Raw genomic sequence first — 20,129 nt, 5'->3', positions numbered from 1 at the left:
CTGCTGCCTTTGGGTCAGTCCAGTAGTCTAAATCTGGGTGTAACACCCTCCTATCCATAATCTTGGGCAAATTAGCATGCATGTGGTAAATGTTAATAAAGCAGATCTCCAGAGAAAACAAAAATGAACCCTTGCAGTTGATCCCCCTCCACACTGCAGCTGCCATGCTTCCCCACCATTTGACACTCTATGGGGCCCTTGATGTCCTCATCTACAATAGAGGACCAGTGGTCTTGCATTGTGCTTCATGGCATAACAAAGTCTGTGATCAGTCAAGTTTTGAAGAGAAGCTAGTTCAGGCACCAGTCGTGCGGCTGGGAGGAAACATATGGAAGCGAGGAATAGGTTAAGTACAGTATCTCACAAAATGCACCACCCCATATTTTTGAAAATATTTTATTATATCTTTTCATTTGACAACACTGAAGAAATGACACTTTACTACAATGTAAAGTAGTGAGTGTACAGCTTGTATAACAGTGTAAATTTGCTGTCCCCTCAAAATAACTCAACAAACAGCCATTAATGTCTAAAACGCTGGCAACAAAAGTGAGTGCACCCCTAAGTCAAAATGTCCAAATTAGGCCCAAAGTGTCAATATAATGCGTGGCCACATTATTGGCTATTATTTTCCAGCACTGCCTTAACTCTCTTGGGCATGGAGTTCACCAGAGCTTCACAGGTTGCCATTGGTGTCCTCTTCCACTCCTCTATGATGACATCAGGGAGCTGGTGGATGTTAGAGACCTTGCGCTTTTTCACCTTCTATTTGAGGATGTGCACAGATGCTCAAAAGGGATTACATCTGGTGACATGCTTGGCCAGTCCATCACCTTTACCTTCAGCTTCTTTAGCAAGGCAGTGGAGGTGTGTTTGGGGTCGTTATCATCTTGGAATGCTGCCCTGTGGCCCAGTCTCTGAAGGGAGGGGATCATGCTCTGCTTCAGAATGTCACAGTACATGTTGGCATTCATGTTTCCCTCAATGAACTGTAGCTCCCCAATTCCCCCAGCACTCATGCAGCCCCAGACCATGACACTTTCACCACCATGCTTGACTGTAGGCAAGACACACTTGTCTTTGTACTGCTCACCTGGTTGCCGCCACACACGCTTGACACCATCTGAACCAAATAAGTTTATCTTGGTCACATGAGACCACAGGACATAGTTCCAGTAAACCATGTTGTTAGTCTGCTTGTCTTCAGCAAACTGTTTGCGGGCTTTCTTGTGCATCATATTTAGAAGAGGCTTCCTCCTGGGAGGACAGTCATGCTGACCAATGGTCTGAGCACTGACAAGGGTGACCCCCCACATCTTCAACCTCTGCAGCAATGCTGGCAGCACTCATATGTCTATTTCCCAAAGATAACCTCTGCATATGAAGCTGAGCACGTGCACTCAACTTCTTTGGTCGACCATGGTGAGGCCTGTTCTGAATGGAACCCGTCCTGTTAAACTGCTGTATGGTCTTGGCCACCATGTCACAGCTCAGTTTCAGGGTCTTGCCAATCTCCTTATAGCCTAGCTCATCTTTATGTAGAGCAACCATTCTTTTTTTCAGATCTTCAGAGAGTGCTTTGCCATGAGGTGCCATGTTGAACTTCCAGTGACCAGTATGAGAGAGTGAGAGTGATAACACCACATTTAACACACCTGCTCCCCATTCACACCTTAGACCCTGTAAACCTTACAAATCACATGACACAGAGGAGGAAAAAATGGCTAATTGGGCCCAATTTGGACATTTTCACTTAGGGATGTACTCACTGTTGTTGCCAGCAGTTTAGAAATGAATGGCTGTGTGTTGAGTTTTTTTGAGGGGACAGCAAATTTACGCTGTTATACAAACTTTACACTCACTACTTTACATTGTAGCAAAGTGTCATTTCTTCAGTGTTGTCACATGAAAAGATATAATAAAATATTTACATAAATGTGAGGGGGTGTACTCCGTTTTGTGAGATACTGTATATCTATGCATTGTTCCACCCCTAGGCAAAATTAGCATTTAACCCTTGAAGGGCAGAGGAGGACCCATGTAAGTTAACTTTGGTTTTCTCTGGAGTGCTGAAGAAGAAGCTACATATTAGAAGCTATCATATAAGAAGCTACATATTATATGGTTTCCCCTGTACAAGGTCAACTAAGTACAGTTCAGTTTTGTGGGTATGATGCCTGTGATTCTTACCTTTTGCAATTTTTATATCCAATGCTGTCCGGATAAGAGCCATAAGAGTAGAAGTGAAATGAACCGTCATGTCCTCTGTTACGGGCATATTCATCAGGACCAATCTCTGTACAAAAACACCGGGTGCCCAAGATATGGGATATCGACAAGGGGACCCAAAGCAAACAAGCACACATATGCACATAATCACTACACCATACACAGAACAGGGATGGAGACATCACTCCCCAAACTTCCCTCCATATCCCCAGCTCCACCCTATTCCTATGTCACTAAAAGAGAGAACATAAGGAGCATGCAAAACCTGCCCCAACTACAGCTGAATTCTCATTACAAAGAATACCGGTATTACTGGACAAAACAAGACAGAGGATTAACTGTCCAGAACCAGCAGATTAAATATATATTTGTCTGGAGAATTTGTGGCTATGTATATATACGTATAATAATATGTATATAATCTGTACATATAGAAAACTGCTGAAGATGTTGAGGTACACTAGATAAAAAGGTTAAAACTTGCTGGCCTTCTGAAAATGTACAATATGCTGACCCTCTGGTTTAGTACTTTCAATAACCCAAAACAAGTACACAGGTCAGGGTAGTCAGAGAAAACTCTGAAGTCTATATATTCATATTCTCTTTGCGTGAGTAGTTGTATGGCTTATTCGTTCTAGGACTTCTCGGCAACACACATGTTTTCATGTGTTGATGTGGCCTATTCAAAATGAATACGTACATCAATGAGATTTTAGGTCTTGCTGCACAGTGTGTTGTGGTGCGCTGTGGTATGTTGTAAAACAGGCATGTTCTATAGGTGTGTAGGGGTGATATTCTAAATGTAATGACACTACAATACACTGATGCATGCACGGTGTGCTATAATTTATTTTGGTAATGTCCACATTTTACTCTGTGTTGCCACAATGCTGGGAAGTGTAAAAAAGCCCTCAAGTACTGAAGCAAGAGGGTCAACATGACAGCTAGGCAACAAGGATCCTCAGAAGAAAAAGTCAACGATGTCAGCCTCTATGTTTCTATCATGAGAGGTTACTTAATGAGGTACCTTGCCAAAAACCTCAGCAAATCAAATTAAGTATGATGAAAAAATATTTAATTAGAGGATACCATAAAACCATAAAGAATCACTAAATCCAGAGATATAGGCAGCTAAGCTTATGAGCAAATATTATCTATTCCTCAGGGTTGGTTAGAGATTGATCCTTCCCTTTCCACAATTCCTATTCCATAATAAGGTTGTCCGTGGTATAAAAGGACCATTAGGAACCCTTAGGGGGTGGAAAGGAGAAAGTTCAATACAGAAAAAGTCAAGATTTGCACATCATTTAGCCTGTTTATTTTTTTGGATCTTCTAATGTCTTTGACATGCATTTTCTTTTAAATCACATACTGAATTTGAATGGCCAAGGTTAGCAAAAGATTTATTTTAAAATGTATGCAAAGCCAGAACTTTTTGGTAAGTTTCTTGGTTAGAGTAGGAAAGGATTTAAACCTCTGTCAAGTTTTTTATTGCTGCTTGTGTCCCACTAGGTAGATTTACCCACTTTATTCATTGTGGTGTCCACAGAACCTGGGACAGAATGTGATGGGAAATGCATAAGTTTACAGTGGCCACCAGAACATAAAGTCAAGGAAAATCTTCCGATGGTGATCCTTTTTTTCAGTGACAACTGTCTAAAATAGAATTTCCCCCCACTTTTGTAGAGATATCCTGTTGCATCTCCAGGACAGGAAGTGAAAGGAGTAGTTTAGCCAAAGCTATTTTGGCTGTACTTCTCCTATGGGTCAAAGGAGTGCAGTTTGTTTTGCCCTCCTTTGACCTGTTTTCAGCAGAAAGCGGGCTGAAGCCTGCTGTTGACTGACATCACAGAGCCACTCCAGGCTCTGAAAAGATCCTGACCATATGGTTGGGACATGCCCAGAAGCCTGGACCAGCATCTGGCTCAGCCTCTCTGGGGAGGAGCAGAGCAGAGAGCTGGTGACTGACAATCACATTTCTCTGCTTAGAGCGGGGAGAACTAAGTGCTCACAGTGTTTGATCGCTCAGTTCTCTGTGCAGAGTCAGCGGGGGACAGGTGCAGCATCCGATCGATGCTGTATCCACCTAGATGAGAATAAACATATTATTTTTTTGCCCATAGCACATACTTCTATTTAAGTTAAATCTGCCCAATGGGACACAGACAGCAAAAAGTAAGCTGACAGGGATCTTATCCTTTTACTTCTATCCACAAAAAGAAAAAAAATGACTGTACCTGATTTACTTGTGTTTTGCTAAAATAATTCTGTCCCAGATTCCTGACAGTCACCTGTGATATGCTTCCCTACACTATGAGTAAAGAACCACTATAATTATGCTAACCCAAGTATAACTGCAAGTCATGCATAGTGTAGGCCTCAGAGGCATTAGGGAGAGTTTTAGGATAAGCAGGAAACTTTTTTTTGTTGCTTCTTTCATATGGAAGCTGCATTATTATTTGTATTATTATTATTACTTTTAATGTGGAAGGATGACTTTAAACTTTAGTCACTTTACTTATGATACTGTTTTTGCACTGTTAAAATTTGTGTCCACATCATCCTGAGCCCATTATAGCTTCTACTAGGTGACTGGACAAGGTTCAAAATCCCTTTGCTGATTTAAATAGGGTTATCTCTACCTTATATGCCACTTTGTTAGGACATCTCTTTCCGAGGCCTAAAGGTGGTGACATGAGGGTCAGCATTTCATACATCTCTGTATAATGGATGCGGCCACTGGTTATGGACAGGGGGAGCCAGAGGAAGAGGAAAGGAGTGCAGTGAGGACAATGAAGCCAGCAATGAAGGGACAAAGAAAAACAGCATATTCATGGCAGCAAAATCCAAACCAAAAAAAAAAAGAAACAGCAAACAGTAAAACACACAGAAAACAAGAAAGAAAAGAGGGAAACAGAAGAGAAGAGGGAGGGGTTAATAAATGCCTCAATCTCCCCAGAAGCAGATTCAGGCGGGTTTATACCGCACCCATGCCGGTAAATAGATCTTTTCTACCCCAACCCAATTCCTCTCTTCTGTTTTTAAGATGTCTACTTCTCCATCTTAGTGATGTCGCAAGCATTTACTATATCAACTCCAGATAACCGTCTCCAAGATCGGAATGCAGCTCCTGATAGTTCAGCTGTCTTAGCCATTGATAAAGATTACTGTCTATAAGGAGCTGAGGCTTTTGGGGAGCCGTATATATAATCTGGTGATGATAAAGAGGGTGCAACTGTCCAAGTTGATTTTAGGATTTAGATCCTGTAGTTGCTTCCTCCTGGCCATGAGGTTTGGCTCCCAGCATGCACCAGTGCAAAGCATGCTCCGGGCTGCATACAAGGAAAGTTTTCATGCATTCTCCCCGCCAGTGTCTTCAGCTCATGCCAAGCTGCAGATTAGAGGGTCAACCAGCTGCCCCCGAACACCAGTAATCCTGGATCATCAGAAAGTGTGGATGTATAGGCTCCATCCATAAATCCAAAAGAATCCTCCACCCACTTGTTTTTTTTTTTTAATTAATTATGTGCAGATGCCCTGCAGGGGAATAATTACTTTTTTTTAACCTGTGGATTTCTAAACCTAATCTGTTATATATTGTTGACTATATTTCATAAACCCTTAAGGGTCAATTCAAAACATATTTTCAGCTATGGGTGGACAGCATCTTATTAAATTTGTGTTGTGTCTAATATATTTTGTGGAGTCTAGCAGCACGTTCTCCATGCAAGCGTTCCTAGCCCTTTTGTCCTCCACTACATTGTCTTTTTAATGGAAAGACAAAACCGACTCAGGACCTAAGATGATGAGATCCTACTACTAGAGTCCACAGAAGAAATAAAACGCTGGTGGAAAACTCAACCCCCTTACCAAGTCAAGGTTCACCCATGGCTTTTATGATGTCCTGTTAAGTCCCAGGGACTAGCTTGGGTGCAGCTGCTGATGTAGTGGAACGGTTAGGGAGTGAATGTCAGTCTTTACACCTGGAGGCAGCAGCCCTAGGTCCCTTGCATGGTGCAGTAGTGGAGCGGTGGAGGGGAAGGGATAGTTAGGTGAAGGGAAAGGTGGGAAGGTAAAGGTAAGCTATGCCCTTGCTGAAGTGGAAAGGGCTGATAGATTTGGCACCAAACCTTGCATGCCACCCTGTATGGGCAGTTCTCTCCTAGGCCGAGCGGAGGCGAGATGACTCGGACTAATTTGTACATATCCTTATAGGGGATCCTGCCACTGGAAGAAAAGCACAGGCATGTTAATCAGAGCACAGCTCAGTACCATGAAGCTGGAGAGACTTCCGTGGACAGAGGACAAACCCCCCACAACTTCAGTCACTGCACCATGAGAGCTCCAAGGGCAGCACAAAGACCAAACCCAGTTCCTGCAAAATAGCTGCTGCTCAAACTGGGACATGAAAATGGGTGAGGATAGGTAACAACCTCAACCAGTCAATCTTTAGCCATGAAGCTGGATTATACAGTATCTCAAAAAAGTGAGTACACCCCTCACATTTTTGTAAATATTTTATTATATCTTTTCTTGTGATAACACTGAAGGAATGACACTTTGCTACAATGTAAATTAGTGAGTGTACATCTTGTATAACAGTGTAAATTTGCTGTTTGCTGTTGCTGGGGTCTTTATTATGCTGAAATACTGCCCTGTGGCCCAGTCACCGAAGTAAGGGGATCCTGCTCTGCTTCAGTATATCACAGTACAGGTTGACATTCATGTTTCCCTCAATGAACTGTAGCTCCTCAGTGCCGGCAGCCCTCATGCAGCCCCAGACCATGACATTCCCACCACCATGCTTGACTGTAGGCAAGACACGCTTGTGTTTGTACTCCTCACCTGGTTGCCGCCACACATACTTGACACCATCTAAACCGAATAAGTTTATCTTGGTCTCATCAGACCACAGGACATGGTTCCAGGAATCCATGTCCTTAGTCTGTTTGTCTTCAGAAAACTGTTTGCAGGCTTTTTTGTGCATCATCTTTAGAGCTTCCTTCTGGGACGACAGCCATGCAGACCCATTTGATGCAGTGTGCGGCTTATGGTCTGAGTACTGACAGGCTGACCCTCCACCCCTTCAACCTGTTGGCAGCACTCATACATCTATTTCCCAAAGACAACATCTGGATATGACACTGAGCACATGCACTCAACTTCTTTGATCGATCATGGCGAGGTCTGTTCTGAGTGGAACCTGTCCTGTTAAACCGCTGTATGGTCTTGGCTTGGCTACTGTGCTGCAGCTCGGTTTCAGGTTCTTGGCAATTTTCTTATAGCCTAGGCCATCTTTATGTAGAGCAACAATTCTTTTTTCAGATCCTCAGAGAGTTCTTTGCCATGAGAAGCCATGTTGAACTTCCAGCGACCAGTATGAGAGTGAGTGTGATAACACCAAATTTAACACACCTACTCCCCATTCACACCTGAGACCTTGCAACACTAACAAGTCAAATGACACCGGGGACAGAAAATGGCTAATTTGGCCGAATTTGGACATTTTCACTTAGGGGTGTACTCACTTTTGTTGCCAGCGGTTTAGACATTAATGGTTGTGTGTTGAGTTATTTTGAGGGGACAGCAAATTGACTCTGTTATACAAGCTGTACACTCACTACTTTACCTTGTAGCAAAGTGTCATTTCTTCAGTGTTGCCATATGAAAAGATATAATAAAATATTTATAAAAATGTGGGGGGTGTACTCACTTTTGTGAGATACTGCACAATATATTACAGAAATTCAGAAAAAAAAATCAACATTGTAAGGTTAGCTTAATAAACTGGAAATCTAGTTTATTTTATTCCAGTATCATATTTCATTTCCATGCCATATTTCTGCATGGTGTAAGGCTTAAAATTAGGCATGAGTAAGTATAATTAAAGAATGCAGAAGACAATTTACCATGCTGCTCTGTCGTATTCTGCCCAGATACGGACAAACTCATCCAAATGATGTGGTCCGAGAATGGAAGAGTCTCTGGTCAGGTATTCAAAGTTATCCATGATGACAGCAACAAACAGATTTAACATCTAAGGAAGAAACAAACAAGGTCCAGTGAAAAGGTTCTAAACTTTAATTGGATGCATTTTAGATTAAAGTAAAGCATGCTGTATCATAAACAAGTGTCATGTATTTAACCCTTTTTGCATTCCATTGCTGCTGAGTGCACATTATTGCTCAGCGTCAGTTTCCCAAAAGCCTGTGTAATGTGTTAAAGTGACCACTTGTATTCCCCATCCGTGTCACAAATAGGAGACAGGAACATAATTTTGTCATCCCATAATAAGAAGAGACTGAACAAGAAACTTCATGGTAGGTGTTAGAGGAAATCTATGATTGGAATTTGCAATTTACTTGTACTTTGTCCTATGTTTCTGCTTTCTAACCCTAGTTATAAGTGCCGACCTGCCCCGCTCTCCTCCTGCTGTGGCCAATCCAACAACAGCTCTGAAGGAGACCGTTAATCCATGGAAGCAGCTTGTCTTGACTGTAAACACTTTCCCAAGGCAAACAATTGCCAAGTGGAATGCGGTGGTGGTGATGGGGGGAGAATTCTTCCTCTTGCCATTGCTTATCGCGGGAAAGCATTCACAGCCGAGACAAGCTGCAACAATGAATTCAAAGCTGTTGATAGAACTGCAAAATGAAAATTCTAATGATAGATCTTCATACAGATCAAGCAACAGGAGTGGGATTCCAAGCCCAAAATTGCATATTTATTCAAAATCACTCAGCTGACGGTCCCAGAACATATTCCCCATCATCTCCCAGCAAAAAACACTGCCCCTTCCAGACATTTACATTCTGCAGGCCAAGGAAACACATATTTTTTAATTGTTTGGGCCACAAATGAATCCCCTGAAAGGTAAGAAATCATAGATAGCAAACACTTCTCTAAAACACTGAAATAGCTTCAACAACACTTCACAAACAATTAAACATAATTAAAAAAATCATGCTCTGTGACAGGGGTCTCCAAGCTGTGGCCCTCCAGTTGTTCAGGGACATCATACTTAGTCATGTCTATGAATATCCGAGTTTTACAATGCCTTATGGGATGTGTAGCTCTGCAACAGCTGGAGGGCCATAGTTTGGAGATCCCTGCTCTATGACAACCTCTTCCACTCTAAAAAATGATCCCATAAGTACACTGCATGGGATGCTTCTCTAGTTCATTTTCTCTGGTTTGCTTTTAAGTATTTTAAAGCCATCACTTGAAATTAAAGTGCAAGGTAAATCTTGCAGAAGAACATCAGCTGGTAAATCTTCCATCACCCTACCCAAAACAATCTCCCCCTCCTATCCATAATCCAATAGGTATACACCTCTAAGTGCTTGTGATAAGTTAATTGATAATCCTTGGGCCTTTCTGAATAGCCTCAGGTCTAAAAACAGGGGGATCTAAAGTTGATAGAAAGGCTCCACCGTCCTTGAAATGTACTGTCCTGTATTCCCATTCTCCCATCAATCCATATAAGTTGCAGGTGGGCTTTTCATAGTTTAGAGTGGCAAAGTACAAGAGGATGAATTTAATATGCTTCTAGCGGTTTCAATGCTGGATTGGGTTCTGGATAATGTCCAAGTGGTGAAGTAGTAAGCACTTCATGATCTGTGTACTAGCCACCAAAATACTGCTGCAGACTTGGCTTTGATTGATTGATCAGAGGACAAACTCCATAGACCTTAGAAGAAATGCTTGAGCTTGGCACTACCAGATGTCTGCGCAGTGTGATTGAAAGTCTGTCTTCTGCAAGCGAGAACTCTGCATACTGAATAGGGCTTTGTTGCACACCCGGAATCTGCCAATGTCTAAGTTAACAATATATTTGTATATGTTCAATTTGACTGCATGCATAGCATTGTTTGTTATGTGAAGTCTTTGAGGCTTTTCACAGAATATGATGACCACGCTCTGCATCCTGGGATTGAATATTTCCTTTTGTGGTGATTGGGAGGGATAATGGGAAATTTACTTTGTGAGGGGAATTGTTTTTTTTTAACGGGGCTTAATAGAAAAAGGTTTACCTGCCAAATGGCCTGCAGCCTCAGCTGTGGCTGGCTTCCTTTCTTTTATCCACTCACGTATCTTTGCAGGACATTTAATATAAAATAGTTCAAAAGGCCTCAGCAGTAGGGATGGGCGAATGGTTCGGCATGAGTATATATTGGCTGCTCACTCGTTCGACGAACACCGAAATTTTTGGGACGTTCGACCTTTTGTTTGACCCACTGAATGACCGCAATGCATTACACCGTCGCACAGTGCATTGGAAGCCCTGACTGGCTGAAGCAATGAAAGCTTACCCAATCAGGGCACAGAGCACTGTCAGAGCCATGATTGGAGAAAGTATTGATGACGCTATACAATCATGGCCCATTGCTCTTAGTTCCACCCCACACTATAAAAGTATTCTTTCAATAGCGGCCATTTGTAGTGTGATATCGGCATGGAGAGAGATAGAACAGGGCTCTGTTCAATGCTACTACAGGGTTAGAGTGTTAGTTACAGTGCGTTACGTGCCGTTTAACGCAGTAAATTTTTGTGTGTCACTGCATGTTTAACACAGTGTATTTCAGTACATTACATGCCGTTTAACACAGTATACTTCTATGCGTTTGTGCACGTTTAACACAGTATATTTCAGTGCGTTACGTGCCATTTAACACAGTATATTTCTGTGCATTACTGCAGGTTTAACGCAGTATATTTCTGTGCATTACTGTATGTTTAACACAGCATATTTCAGTGCGTTACTGCACGTTTAACCCAGTTAATTTGTGTGCGTTAGTACACGTTTAACGCAGTATATTTTTATAGTGAGCTATGTGCCGTTTAATGCAGTATATTTCAGTGCGTTAGTGAACGATTATCACAGTATATTTCTGTGCATTACTGCGTGTTTTATGCAGTATATTTCTGTGCATTACTTCTATCCAAGGTCTGCGGAAGAGACACCAGAATTTATCCAAAAAATCTCTAATCCCTAAAAAAACACTAATCTCTCTCGTTCTTAGTGCACATTGTGGCCTCATCATACAGACTGCCTCCCCAAGCCATTGTTTACAAAATAAAGAAAGCTTGCAGGGAAAATGTCATTTTTTGGCTTATAAATGCAATTCTATCTGCAGCAGCTTCTATACACAGTACAAATGTGCCACTTTACAGGTAGACTAAGGGGACCCCCAGGCGCCAAAAGGAATTTTTCATTTTTATTGTTCTTTTTCATTTCGATGCTTTCACTTTAAGCATCAGTAAACCACTGCTCATTTAAAAATGACGATTTTTACAAACTTTTTTTTTCATTGATACATGTCCCCCAGGGCAGTACCCGGACCTCCATAACCATTGTATGTCCAATTACTTGCATATAAGTATTCAAAATGGGCACTTTTGATTTTTCCATTTCGGGTCCCATAGACTACAATGGGGTTCGTTATTTGGTTCCGAACTTTCGCGACGTTCGAAAGTTCTGGTGCGAACCGAACGGGGGCTTGTTTGGCTCATCTCTACTCAGCAGCTATCTCATCAAGCAGTCAGGCTAATCGGCAGATCCACCGCTTTCTCTGGACTTCTATTAACCACTTCTGGACCGGAAGATTTTCCCCCTTAATGACCAGGCCATATTTTGCAATTCGGCACTGCATTATTTTAACAGACAATTGCGCGGTTGTGCGATGCTGTACCCAAATAAAGTTAATGTCCTTTTTTTTTTTCACAAGCAGAGCTTTCTTTTGGTGGTATTTGATCACCTCTGCGATTTTTATTTTTTTGCGCTATAAACAAAAAAAGAGCGAAAATTCTGCCAAAAAAAATAATATTTTTTATTTTCTGCTATATAACATTCCCCAAAAAAATAATTTAAAAATCAAAATTTTTTAACATTTTAGGCCAATTTGATTTCTGCTACATATTTTTGGTAAAAAAAAAATCGCAATAAGCGTATTTTGATTGGTTTGCACAAAAGGTATTCCGTCTACTAACTACGGGAAAGATTTATGTCTTTTTTATTTTTCTTTGTTTTTTTTACCAGTAATGGCGGCGATCTGCGATTTTTAGCGGGCCTGCGACATTGCGGCGGACATATCGGACCCCTAACTGACATTTTTTACACTTTTGGGGGGACCAGTGACATTACTACAGTAATCACTGTTACTGTAATAATGACACTGGCAGGAAAGGGAGTAACACTTTGGGTGATCAAAGGGTTAAATGTATACCTAGGGGAATGTTTATAACTGTATGGCTTGTGAAATGATCACAGAGACCTGTGTTCCTATATAGAAGGATCACAGGAGCTCTGTGATCATTTCAGAGAGAAGAACGGTCAGCCGTGTTTACAACAGCTGAATCGATCACGGGTGTCAAGCGGCAATTGGAGCCACCTGCCCTGTTCATCTGAGTCCCCACTGCCAAGTGGGGGTGGGGGCGCGCCACTGGTAGCGCACGCTCGCCCCCTAGCTGCAGGCAAACAACCGACGTAGAGTTTGCACAGGAGGGCCGCCCTGCCGCAGTAAAACTGCAGTAGGCAGTCCGGAAGCGGTTAAGTGACACTAGTTTTCAAAATCTTGAAAGAAGCCCACAATATCATCTGTCGCCTCATTAGATTATTCAAAATATAATTCCATGTTTATTGTCACTTTTAATAGTTTGTTGACATGACGTTAAATGTAGGATTCTACTTTAAAGTATAAGTGCACCTTTTGTGACATGTTTCATGTTACACCAGCATACAGGGTGTAACATGTTACTGTTGCAGCAGCCCATGCAATCACCCCACCCAATCCCCTGTTGTGAGAGCGAGCGGGGATCTTTTCCCCGAACCCGCTGTCAAAATTTTAAAATAATGCAACCGTGTGGAGCTTCACCCACCTGGCCGCCTCATTCATTTACAGAGTTCTGTGAATGGGAGAACTGCATGTACTGACAGCTTTTGTGGCTGACAGCTTGTAGTTCTCAATGAACTACCAGGGCGTTGTTGAGAGCTCTAGGTAGTTCATTGATTCTTCCTGTTTGCTATCATAATACAATAGCCAACAGGGAAAATGAATTCATGAACACCACTTGGCCAGCTCTACCTTCAGAGGCTGCAGCTTAATTAGCCAAGAGCCAAACAATTGTAGCTGAATTGCTGATATTTTTTCCAAGTACTGGATGTTTATAACCTACATCCACAATTTTTTTTAATGTTTTTCTATGCAGGCATCATCCAAACTTAATTTGAGGCATGGTGAAGAAAGATGAGCTTATACCTTTAGGGAACAGTGGGATCATCTGAATTACAAAATCAATACATAACTATAGACATAAGCCAATCCATGTAAATGGAAGAATTACAATATAGCACCCTTAACATCCCCAGGAGACCTTACGCACTATTGATTTATGTGATACTATAGAACATTGCCAGATTGCTAACATACTGCAAGTGATGGTCAAAGAAAGGCAACAGGTTTAGTTTGAGACAATTAGAAACCGGGACACGTTAAAGTAGACTAGTAGTAATTACTGCTAATACAGCCTCTTTACTAATCAATGCCCCTGCTACTGCCTGCTAAGGCCCAAGGGCTGTACAATAAGTACAAGAGGGCTGCGTGTTTCCCTTGGCTGCAAGCTGGACACCAGAGAGTTTTTCAGAATATAAATGACAATCATTTGATGAATTCAAAGTACTGAAGGTCATACTCACCAGGAAGGAGCAGAAAAAAATGAAGGAGACAAAATAAACATATGCTAGGTCAGTTCCACAGCGCTCATTTTCATTATGTCCACCAGGGGCACTAGTGTCCGGTTCACAGCCTTTATCTCCCAGACATGACAGCATGATCTCCTGCCAAGCCTCACCAGTGGCACTCCTAGCAACAAAAGACAAAAATTTCAATTAGAAAATCATACGACAAACTTATGGCATCATGGCTGATCATTATTCTACTGTAAAACATTCTCAGTTCCATCTGTGGCACCCACATCCAACTGCCTGAAACATTTGCTTGATTATTACAGTTTACGCTTCCAGATCCTAACAGTTGTTAGCAGTTGAAATTCAACAGAATTCCTGCTTCTTTAAGCTTAATTGTAGCCAGGACTTTTTTTATCAGAAAATAGGTCCAGGAACTCCCCCCTTCTGAGTCACCCTTTGTCTCTGCCCCGCTACCCACTTCTGAGCACGGTCCCTAGAGTCCGACCCCTACCCACATCCCTGTACCACCTCTTTTAGAGAATACAGAACCATGTATCATTTTTTGCTACTAAGTATTTGTATGGAATTGAATATACTCCACCCTAGCAACAGTAGACTCCCTCTAGCAACAATAGACCCAGTCACACAACAATAGACCTCCCCCCAGCAACAATAGACCCCCTTCCCCACAACAAAATACGACTCCAGCAACAAAAGACCCTCAGCAGCAACAACAGATCTCCCAGCAGCCAGCATCAATAGACCCTCCAACAGCCAGCAACAAACCTCTCCCTCAACAGTAGATCCCTCCCAGCAACAATTTACCCCCAAGCAACATAGGACCCCCCCCACCAGCAACAATAGCACACCCCAGCAGTGTTGGAGGTGTCAGCACTGTGTTCCCCTGCATTCCTGCTAAAAAAAAGCCCTGATTGTAGCTAAAATAAAAGACAGAAAAATCAGCACAAGGAATATAACTTACAGTCGTCAGGATGTGTCCTTTGTGCCAATTCCTCTTCTGTTAGCAGAAATCCTCCTCATGTAATGCCCTCTCCCAACTCCTGCTGTTGTAATATTCCCATGCGGCGGGGTTAATACAAATAAGGAAATGTCACAGACTCATCAAGGGGGGAGGGGCATGGACTGAGGAGGATTTATACTAAGAGAAGAGGAATCAGCACAAGGGACACATCCTGCTAATTGTAAAGTATGTCCCTTTTACTGATTTTTCTGTTATTTCGTTTAGCCACACTTAGACTTCAAAAATGTTTTCTAATGAAATAACGCCTTGCCAATCAATGTAATTTTACTTCATCAGTTTTAGAGGTCTTCATCATAGTTTCTCACCTTTGGCTTACAAAAGCAAGTTCACATAAAACGAACACTCTTATCAGCATGTTCGATGTGGTTTAGACCTGTAAATCTGGCAAAGCAATGTCAGTAAATTTTAATAAAGATGTTGTTTGGATTTGACTTGCTACAACATGCATGGAGGCTGAGTGGCTTTCCTCTTTGGGATGGGGGAGGGAAAGTGATGTTTGTAATATACCTTAGCTCTTTTAATCCTTTTGTGACCAGAGATTATTGCTACCTAGATGCCCAGGCCAAATTTAGTAGTTTTAGCATGTTACATAGTTTGTGAGGTTGAAAAAAGACACCAGTCCATCCAGTTCAATCTATGATGTGTGTGTGTTTGCTGTTAATCGAACTTTGTATACCCCTTATGTTGTGCTCTTTAAGGTGCCCATCCAATAGTTTTTCGAAACTATCAATGCTCCCTGCTGATACCACTGCTTGTGCAAGAGAATTCCACATCCATACTGCTCTGACAGTGAAGAACCCCTTACGTATTTTAAGGTTAAACCATTTTTCCTCTAGTTTTAGTGTGTGGCCCGTGTCTTATTGTATTCCCTTTCTCTGAAAAGTTTGTTCCTTTTGCTATGGTCATCACCACTAAGGATGATCGAACTTTTGAAAAGTTCGGTTCGGCCAGAACATCCGAACTTCCCGAAAGTTCGGCCCGGATTTCAGAACCCCATTGAAATCAATGGGACCCGAACTTCGGTAATCAAAAACACAATTTTGAAGCCCCAAAACCCAATAAATGCCCCTAAAAAGTGCCTAGGGTTCTGGGTCATGCCCCATTAAGTTCTTAAAAATTGTCATTTTTGATAAAAAAGCCAATTATTGAAAAATTAAAAAAAAAAAAAAAAAAAATGATTTTTTGGATTTAGTATCTGGGGGGTCTAAAAGGTGTGCATGTGAAGTTTCAGCTCTGTAGCATGTCCAGAACCATAAAAAAAAAGATTGTTTGTATTAGAAAACTTTCAGATCTGATTTTTCACCAATATGGCTTCTCGGTTTTCACACCTTGCCGGTTTAATAGAAGGCATTTTTTTGGGTTCTTTGCAGTCAGGAAAAACATCTGAACTTGTGTATAGTGGTACTGTGCACAAGTTCAGATGTTTTGCCTGCCTCCAAAACCCCCAAAAAATGCCAGCAAAAACACACCTGGGCATTTCTTTTTTGACGCTAGCGTTTTTTTTGGCATTTTTTGGGGTTCTTTTGAGGCAGGCAAAACATCTGAACTTGTGTATAGTGGTGTATATACACACATCCATATATTTATATACACACCTAGACATATATAGGTGTGATAGTAGCAGAAATATATGCTTGCGCTAATGAAATCATTTACAGTAATATATTTCTGCTACTATCACACCTATATATGTCTAGGTGTGTATATAAATATATGGATGTGTGTATATACACCACTATACACAAGTTCAGATGTTTTGCCTGCCTCAAAAGAACCCCAAAAAATGCCCAAAAAAACGCTAGCGTCAAAAAAAAAAAATGCCCAGGTGTGTTTTTGCTGGCATTTTTTGGGGGTTTTTGGAGGCAGGCAAAACATCAGAACGTGTGCACAGTACCACTATACACAAGTTCAGATGTTTTTCCTGACTGCAAAGATCCCAAAAAAATGCCTTCTATTAAACCGGCAAGGTGTTACAGGAGCGAAGCAAACCCCCTGTCAGAAAGTTTTCTAATACAAACGATCTTTTTTTTTCTGGTTCTGGACATGCTACAGAGCTGAAACTTCACATGTACACTTTTTAGACCCCCCCAGATCTGAAATCCAAAGTAAAAATCAGAAAATCTCTCTTTTTTTTTTTTTTTAATTTTTCAATAATTGGCTTTTTTATCAAAAATGACAATTTTTAAGAACTTTTGTGTGATTTTGTGTCTGGGGGGTCTAAAAGGTGTACCTGTGAAGTTTCAGCTCTGTAGCATGTCCAGAACCAGAAAAAAAAGGATTGTTTGTATTAGAAAAATTTCTGACAGGGGGTTGGCTCCGCTCCTGTAACAACTTGCCGGTTTAATAGAAGGCATTTTTTTGGGATCTTTGCAGTCAGGAAAAACATCTGAACTTGTGTATAGTGGTACTGTGCACAAGTTCAGATGTTTTGCCTGCCTCCAAAACCCCCCAAAAAATGCCAGCAAAAACACACCTGGGCATTTTTTTTTTTTGACGCTAGCGTTTTTTTGGCATTTTTTGGGGTTCTTTTGAGGCAGGCAAAACATCTGAACATGTGTATAGGGGGTATATATACACATATATGTCTGAATATATACCCCTAGACATATATAGGTGTGATAGTAGCAGAAATATATTACTGTAAATGATTTCATTAGCGCAAGCATTTATTTCTGCTACTATCACACCTATATATGTCTAGGGGTATATATTCAGACATATATGTCTATATATACCCCCTATACACATGTTCAGATGTCATGTCTGACATCAAACATGTCCTCAAAAAAGCACTGGCAGTGGCAGCCCCTGCAGCATAAAAAATGCTTGGCTGGTGAGAAGCCATATTCCAGTTCCGAAGGTATTCAGAGAAATGATCATTTCTCTATAGCGGTCACCCTGCTATGGAGGGGTTTTGTCACCCTGCCATAGCAGTCACTGCCAGTTAACCCTACACTACACTACGGTCCCCTGACACTTAACACTTTCCCTACAGAAACTCAGTTTTTGAAGCTAACTTAAGTGTAAAGGAGCACTATAACTACACTAGATATCCCTTTCCTCACACTAATAAATAGCTAAATGACACTTTTAAAGTAAAATTAACAGAACTGCTTCCACTCTCTTCCATGTCCAGTATAACAATGCTAGGAATATGGCGGGGCGATCTTATATACTGGGGGGCGTATTCACTAATGATTGGTCTAGGGACCCCCTAGTCACTCCAATCACATTTCTAGCATTCTCCTGCCCCCTCAATTGGCTTTTGCTAATGGTTCTGGTCCAATCACGGGCTTTTAAAGCCCATTTCCTGAAGCATTGCATTTTGGGCGGTTCTGGTTGCCGAATTCCAAACTTTTTGGGCAAAAAGTTCTAAATTCGGCCGAACCTCGAACACCCAATGTTCGGGCCGAACCGATGGTGGACCCGAACCGTTCGATCATCCCTAATCACCACCAGTACAGTATTTGTACATTGATATCATATCCCCCCTTAATCGTCTCTTCTCCAGAGAGAATAAGTTCAATGCTTGTAGTCTTTGCTCATAGCTGATGTCCTAGATTCCTCTAATTATTTTTGTTGCCCTTCTCTGGACTCTCTCCAGTTCCAGTTAACTTAACAAAAACTTTATTTTGCAACCTATATAATCTACCTAGGGATATATTACTTTTATTTATGACATTGTTTTAAGAAAAATCCTGCTCTTCTTATTTTTTTTAGGTTAATAAATGTACAAAAATGTAGATTTTTTTTTTTTCTATTTTTGACTCTTTTTTTTTATACTGTTATTGTATCTGATATCGTATTAAACAGTGCTATTGCATGCTGAAAGCTTTTTTTGTTGAGTAAGCCTCCAGCCTACATGTGATTACTATGTAATAGCTGATGATATCGCATTCCACTCTAATGGGTTCCTGATTATCAGTGAGTTGTTAGTGACAGCCAGATTAGATTTTGCCTATTATTGGCCATTAGAATGTACCCAACAGAAGTCATTGTGCTGAGAAATGTTGATATACAGATTACAGGTGGCAATCAGGCACCTTTGCAAATATAATTAAAATTTTCTCATCCTTCTTCAGTTCCTGAGTTCTGCAGAAAACCTCAATGGCAGTTACTATTTTAAGGTTGATGACTGATGAAAAAGTTGATCTACAGAATTGGTTACTTTAACTACAAACTACCCAGATTGGTTTGGGTAACAGATCATTTTATTTGTTATCATGAAGGTACAATTATTCTATTAATAATTAAGGTAAAAGAAATCTGCATATAGTTTAGGGGTAGTATACTTTTTCCCTCGTGAAATCCAAACTCTATCTTTACAGGGAGATATCCCCCCCTACACCAGGGATGTGTGGGGCTATATCTCCTCAAACAAATTGGCTATACAGTTTTAAACATCTTTGATCCAAACTGTCACATGAAGAGCTATGTCCTATCTCATAAATAATGGTCTAAATTGATCCGGTATTTATTCTTGCCTTTCTTCCACCCCCCCCCCCCCTTTTTCTTCCACCACCCCCATAACTTTTATGTAAAGTTCCAAATTGTTAGCAAAGTCTGAGTATGAGCTACATAAGTTGTAATGTGCCTATTGCAGCTGTTTGTATGCATGTAAAGTCATTTTACATCAGACTTTATATCTTTCAGACAAAAGAAGAACTGTTCAAGATTAAATTATGTGATTCAGGTAGTAGATGGGTTATTTCATGCACCACATCCCAATAATTTAATAATTGACCATAAGGTAATACGGAACTTTTGAGGTGCTAAAATAACACAATTACATACACATATCCAGTAAAAATTACCAACATTTTTTATTCAAAATCCATTAAAATCACTGTTAAAAATACATAACCATATCATGGTCTTGTTTGCCAGAAACGGGTTGAGATAATCTTTTTCATGCTACAGTGATGTTACATTCTCAACATGTTTCACTGAATACTTAGCTTCTTCAAGAGTTATTGTAGCCGGGCACGCTCCCAGCTGATCTCATTCGGCTGATGGTGTGCGGCGAGGAGAGAGGTCTGTGAGCACTCTTGCTCTGCTTGAATGCATTGTCCTCTATACGTGGAGTTTATACTTAGTTGAGGTAATTACCCTATGGCTAGTATACTAGTGGATACCCATATGTATTTTGTATACATCTGGCTAAGAAAATGT

General features: G+C 41.0%; 1 protein-coding gene across 6 annotated transcripts in view; it reads right to left on the bottom strand.

The window, feature by feature from the left end:
- CACNA1E (calcium voltage-gated channel subunit alpha1 E) overlaps positions 1-20,129 on the bottom strand; it is a 1,228,023-nt gene that overhangs the window by 52,471 nt on the left and 1,155,423 nt on the right. For 5 of the 6 annotated variants that reach the window (XM_082266485.1, XM_082266488.1, XM_082266486.1 and 2 more), the window contains 4 exons: positions 13,925-14,090; positions 8,139-8,266; positions 4,872-4,968; positions 2,191-2,296 (listed from right to left, as the gene is read on the bottom strand). In XM_082266485.1, coding sequence (XP_082122611.1) covers positions 2,191-2,296; positions 4,872-4,968; positions 8,139-8,266; positions 13,925-14,090 — 497 coding nt within the window. Of the gene's footprint in view, positions 1-2,190; positions 2,297-4,871; positions 4,969-6,359; positions 6,457-8,138; positions 8,267-13,924; positions 14,091-20,129 lie in introns of all 6 variants that reach the window. The other variant, XM_082266487.1, reaches the window with a different exon arrangement.

The sequence above is a fragment of the Pelophylax lessonae genome (assembly GCF_965119305.1).
Source record: "Pelophylax lessonae genome assembly, chromosome: 8".
Lineage (NCBI taxonomy): Eukaryota > Metazoa > Chordata > Amphibia > Anura > Ranidae > Pelophylax > Pelophylax lessonae.
Note: the sequence above shows the minus strand (reverse complement) of the source record. Positions and strands in the feature narration are given on the sequence as shown.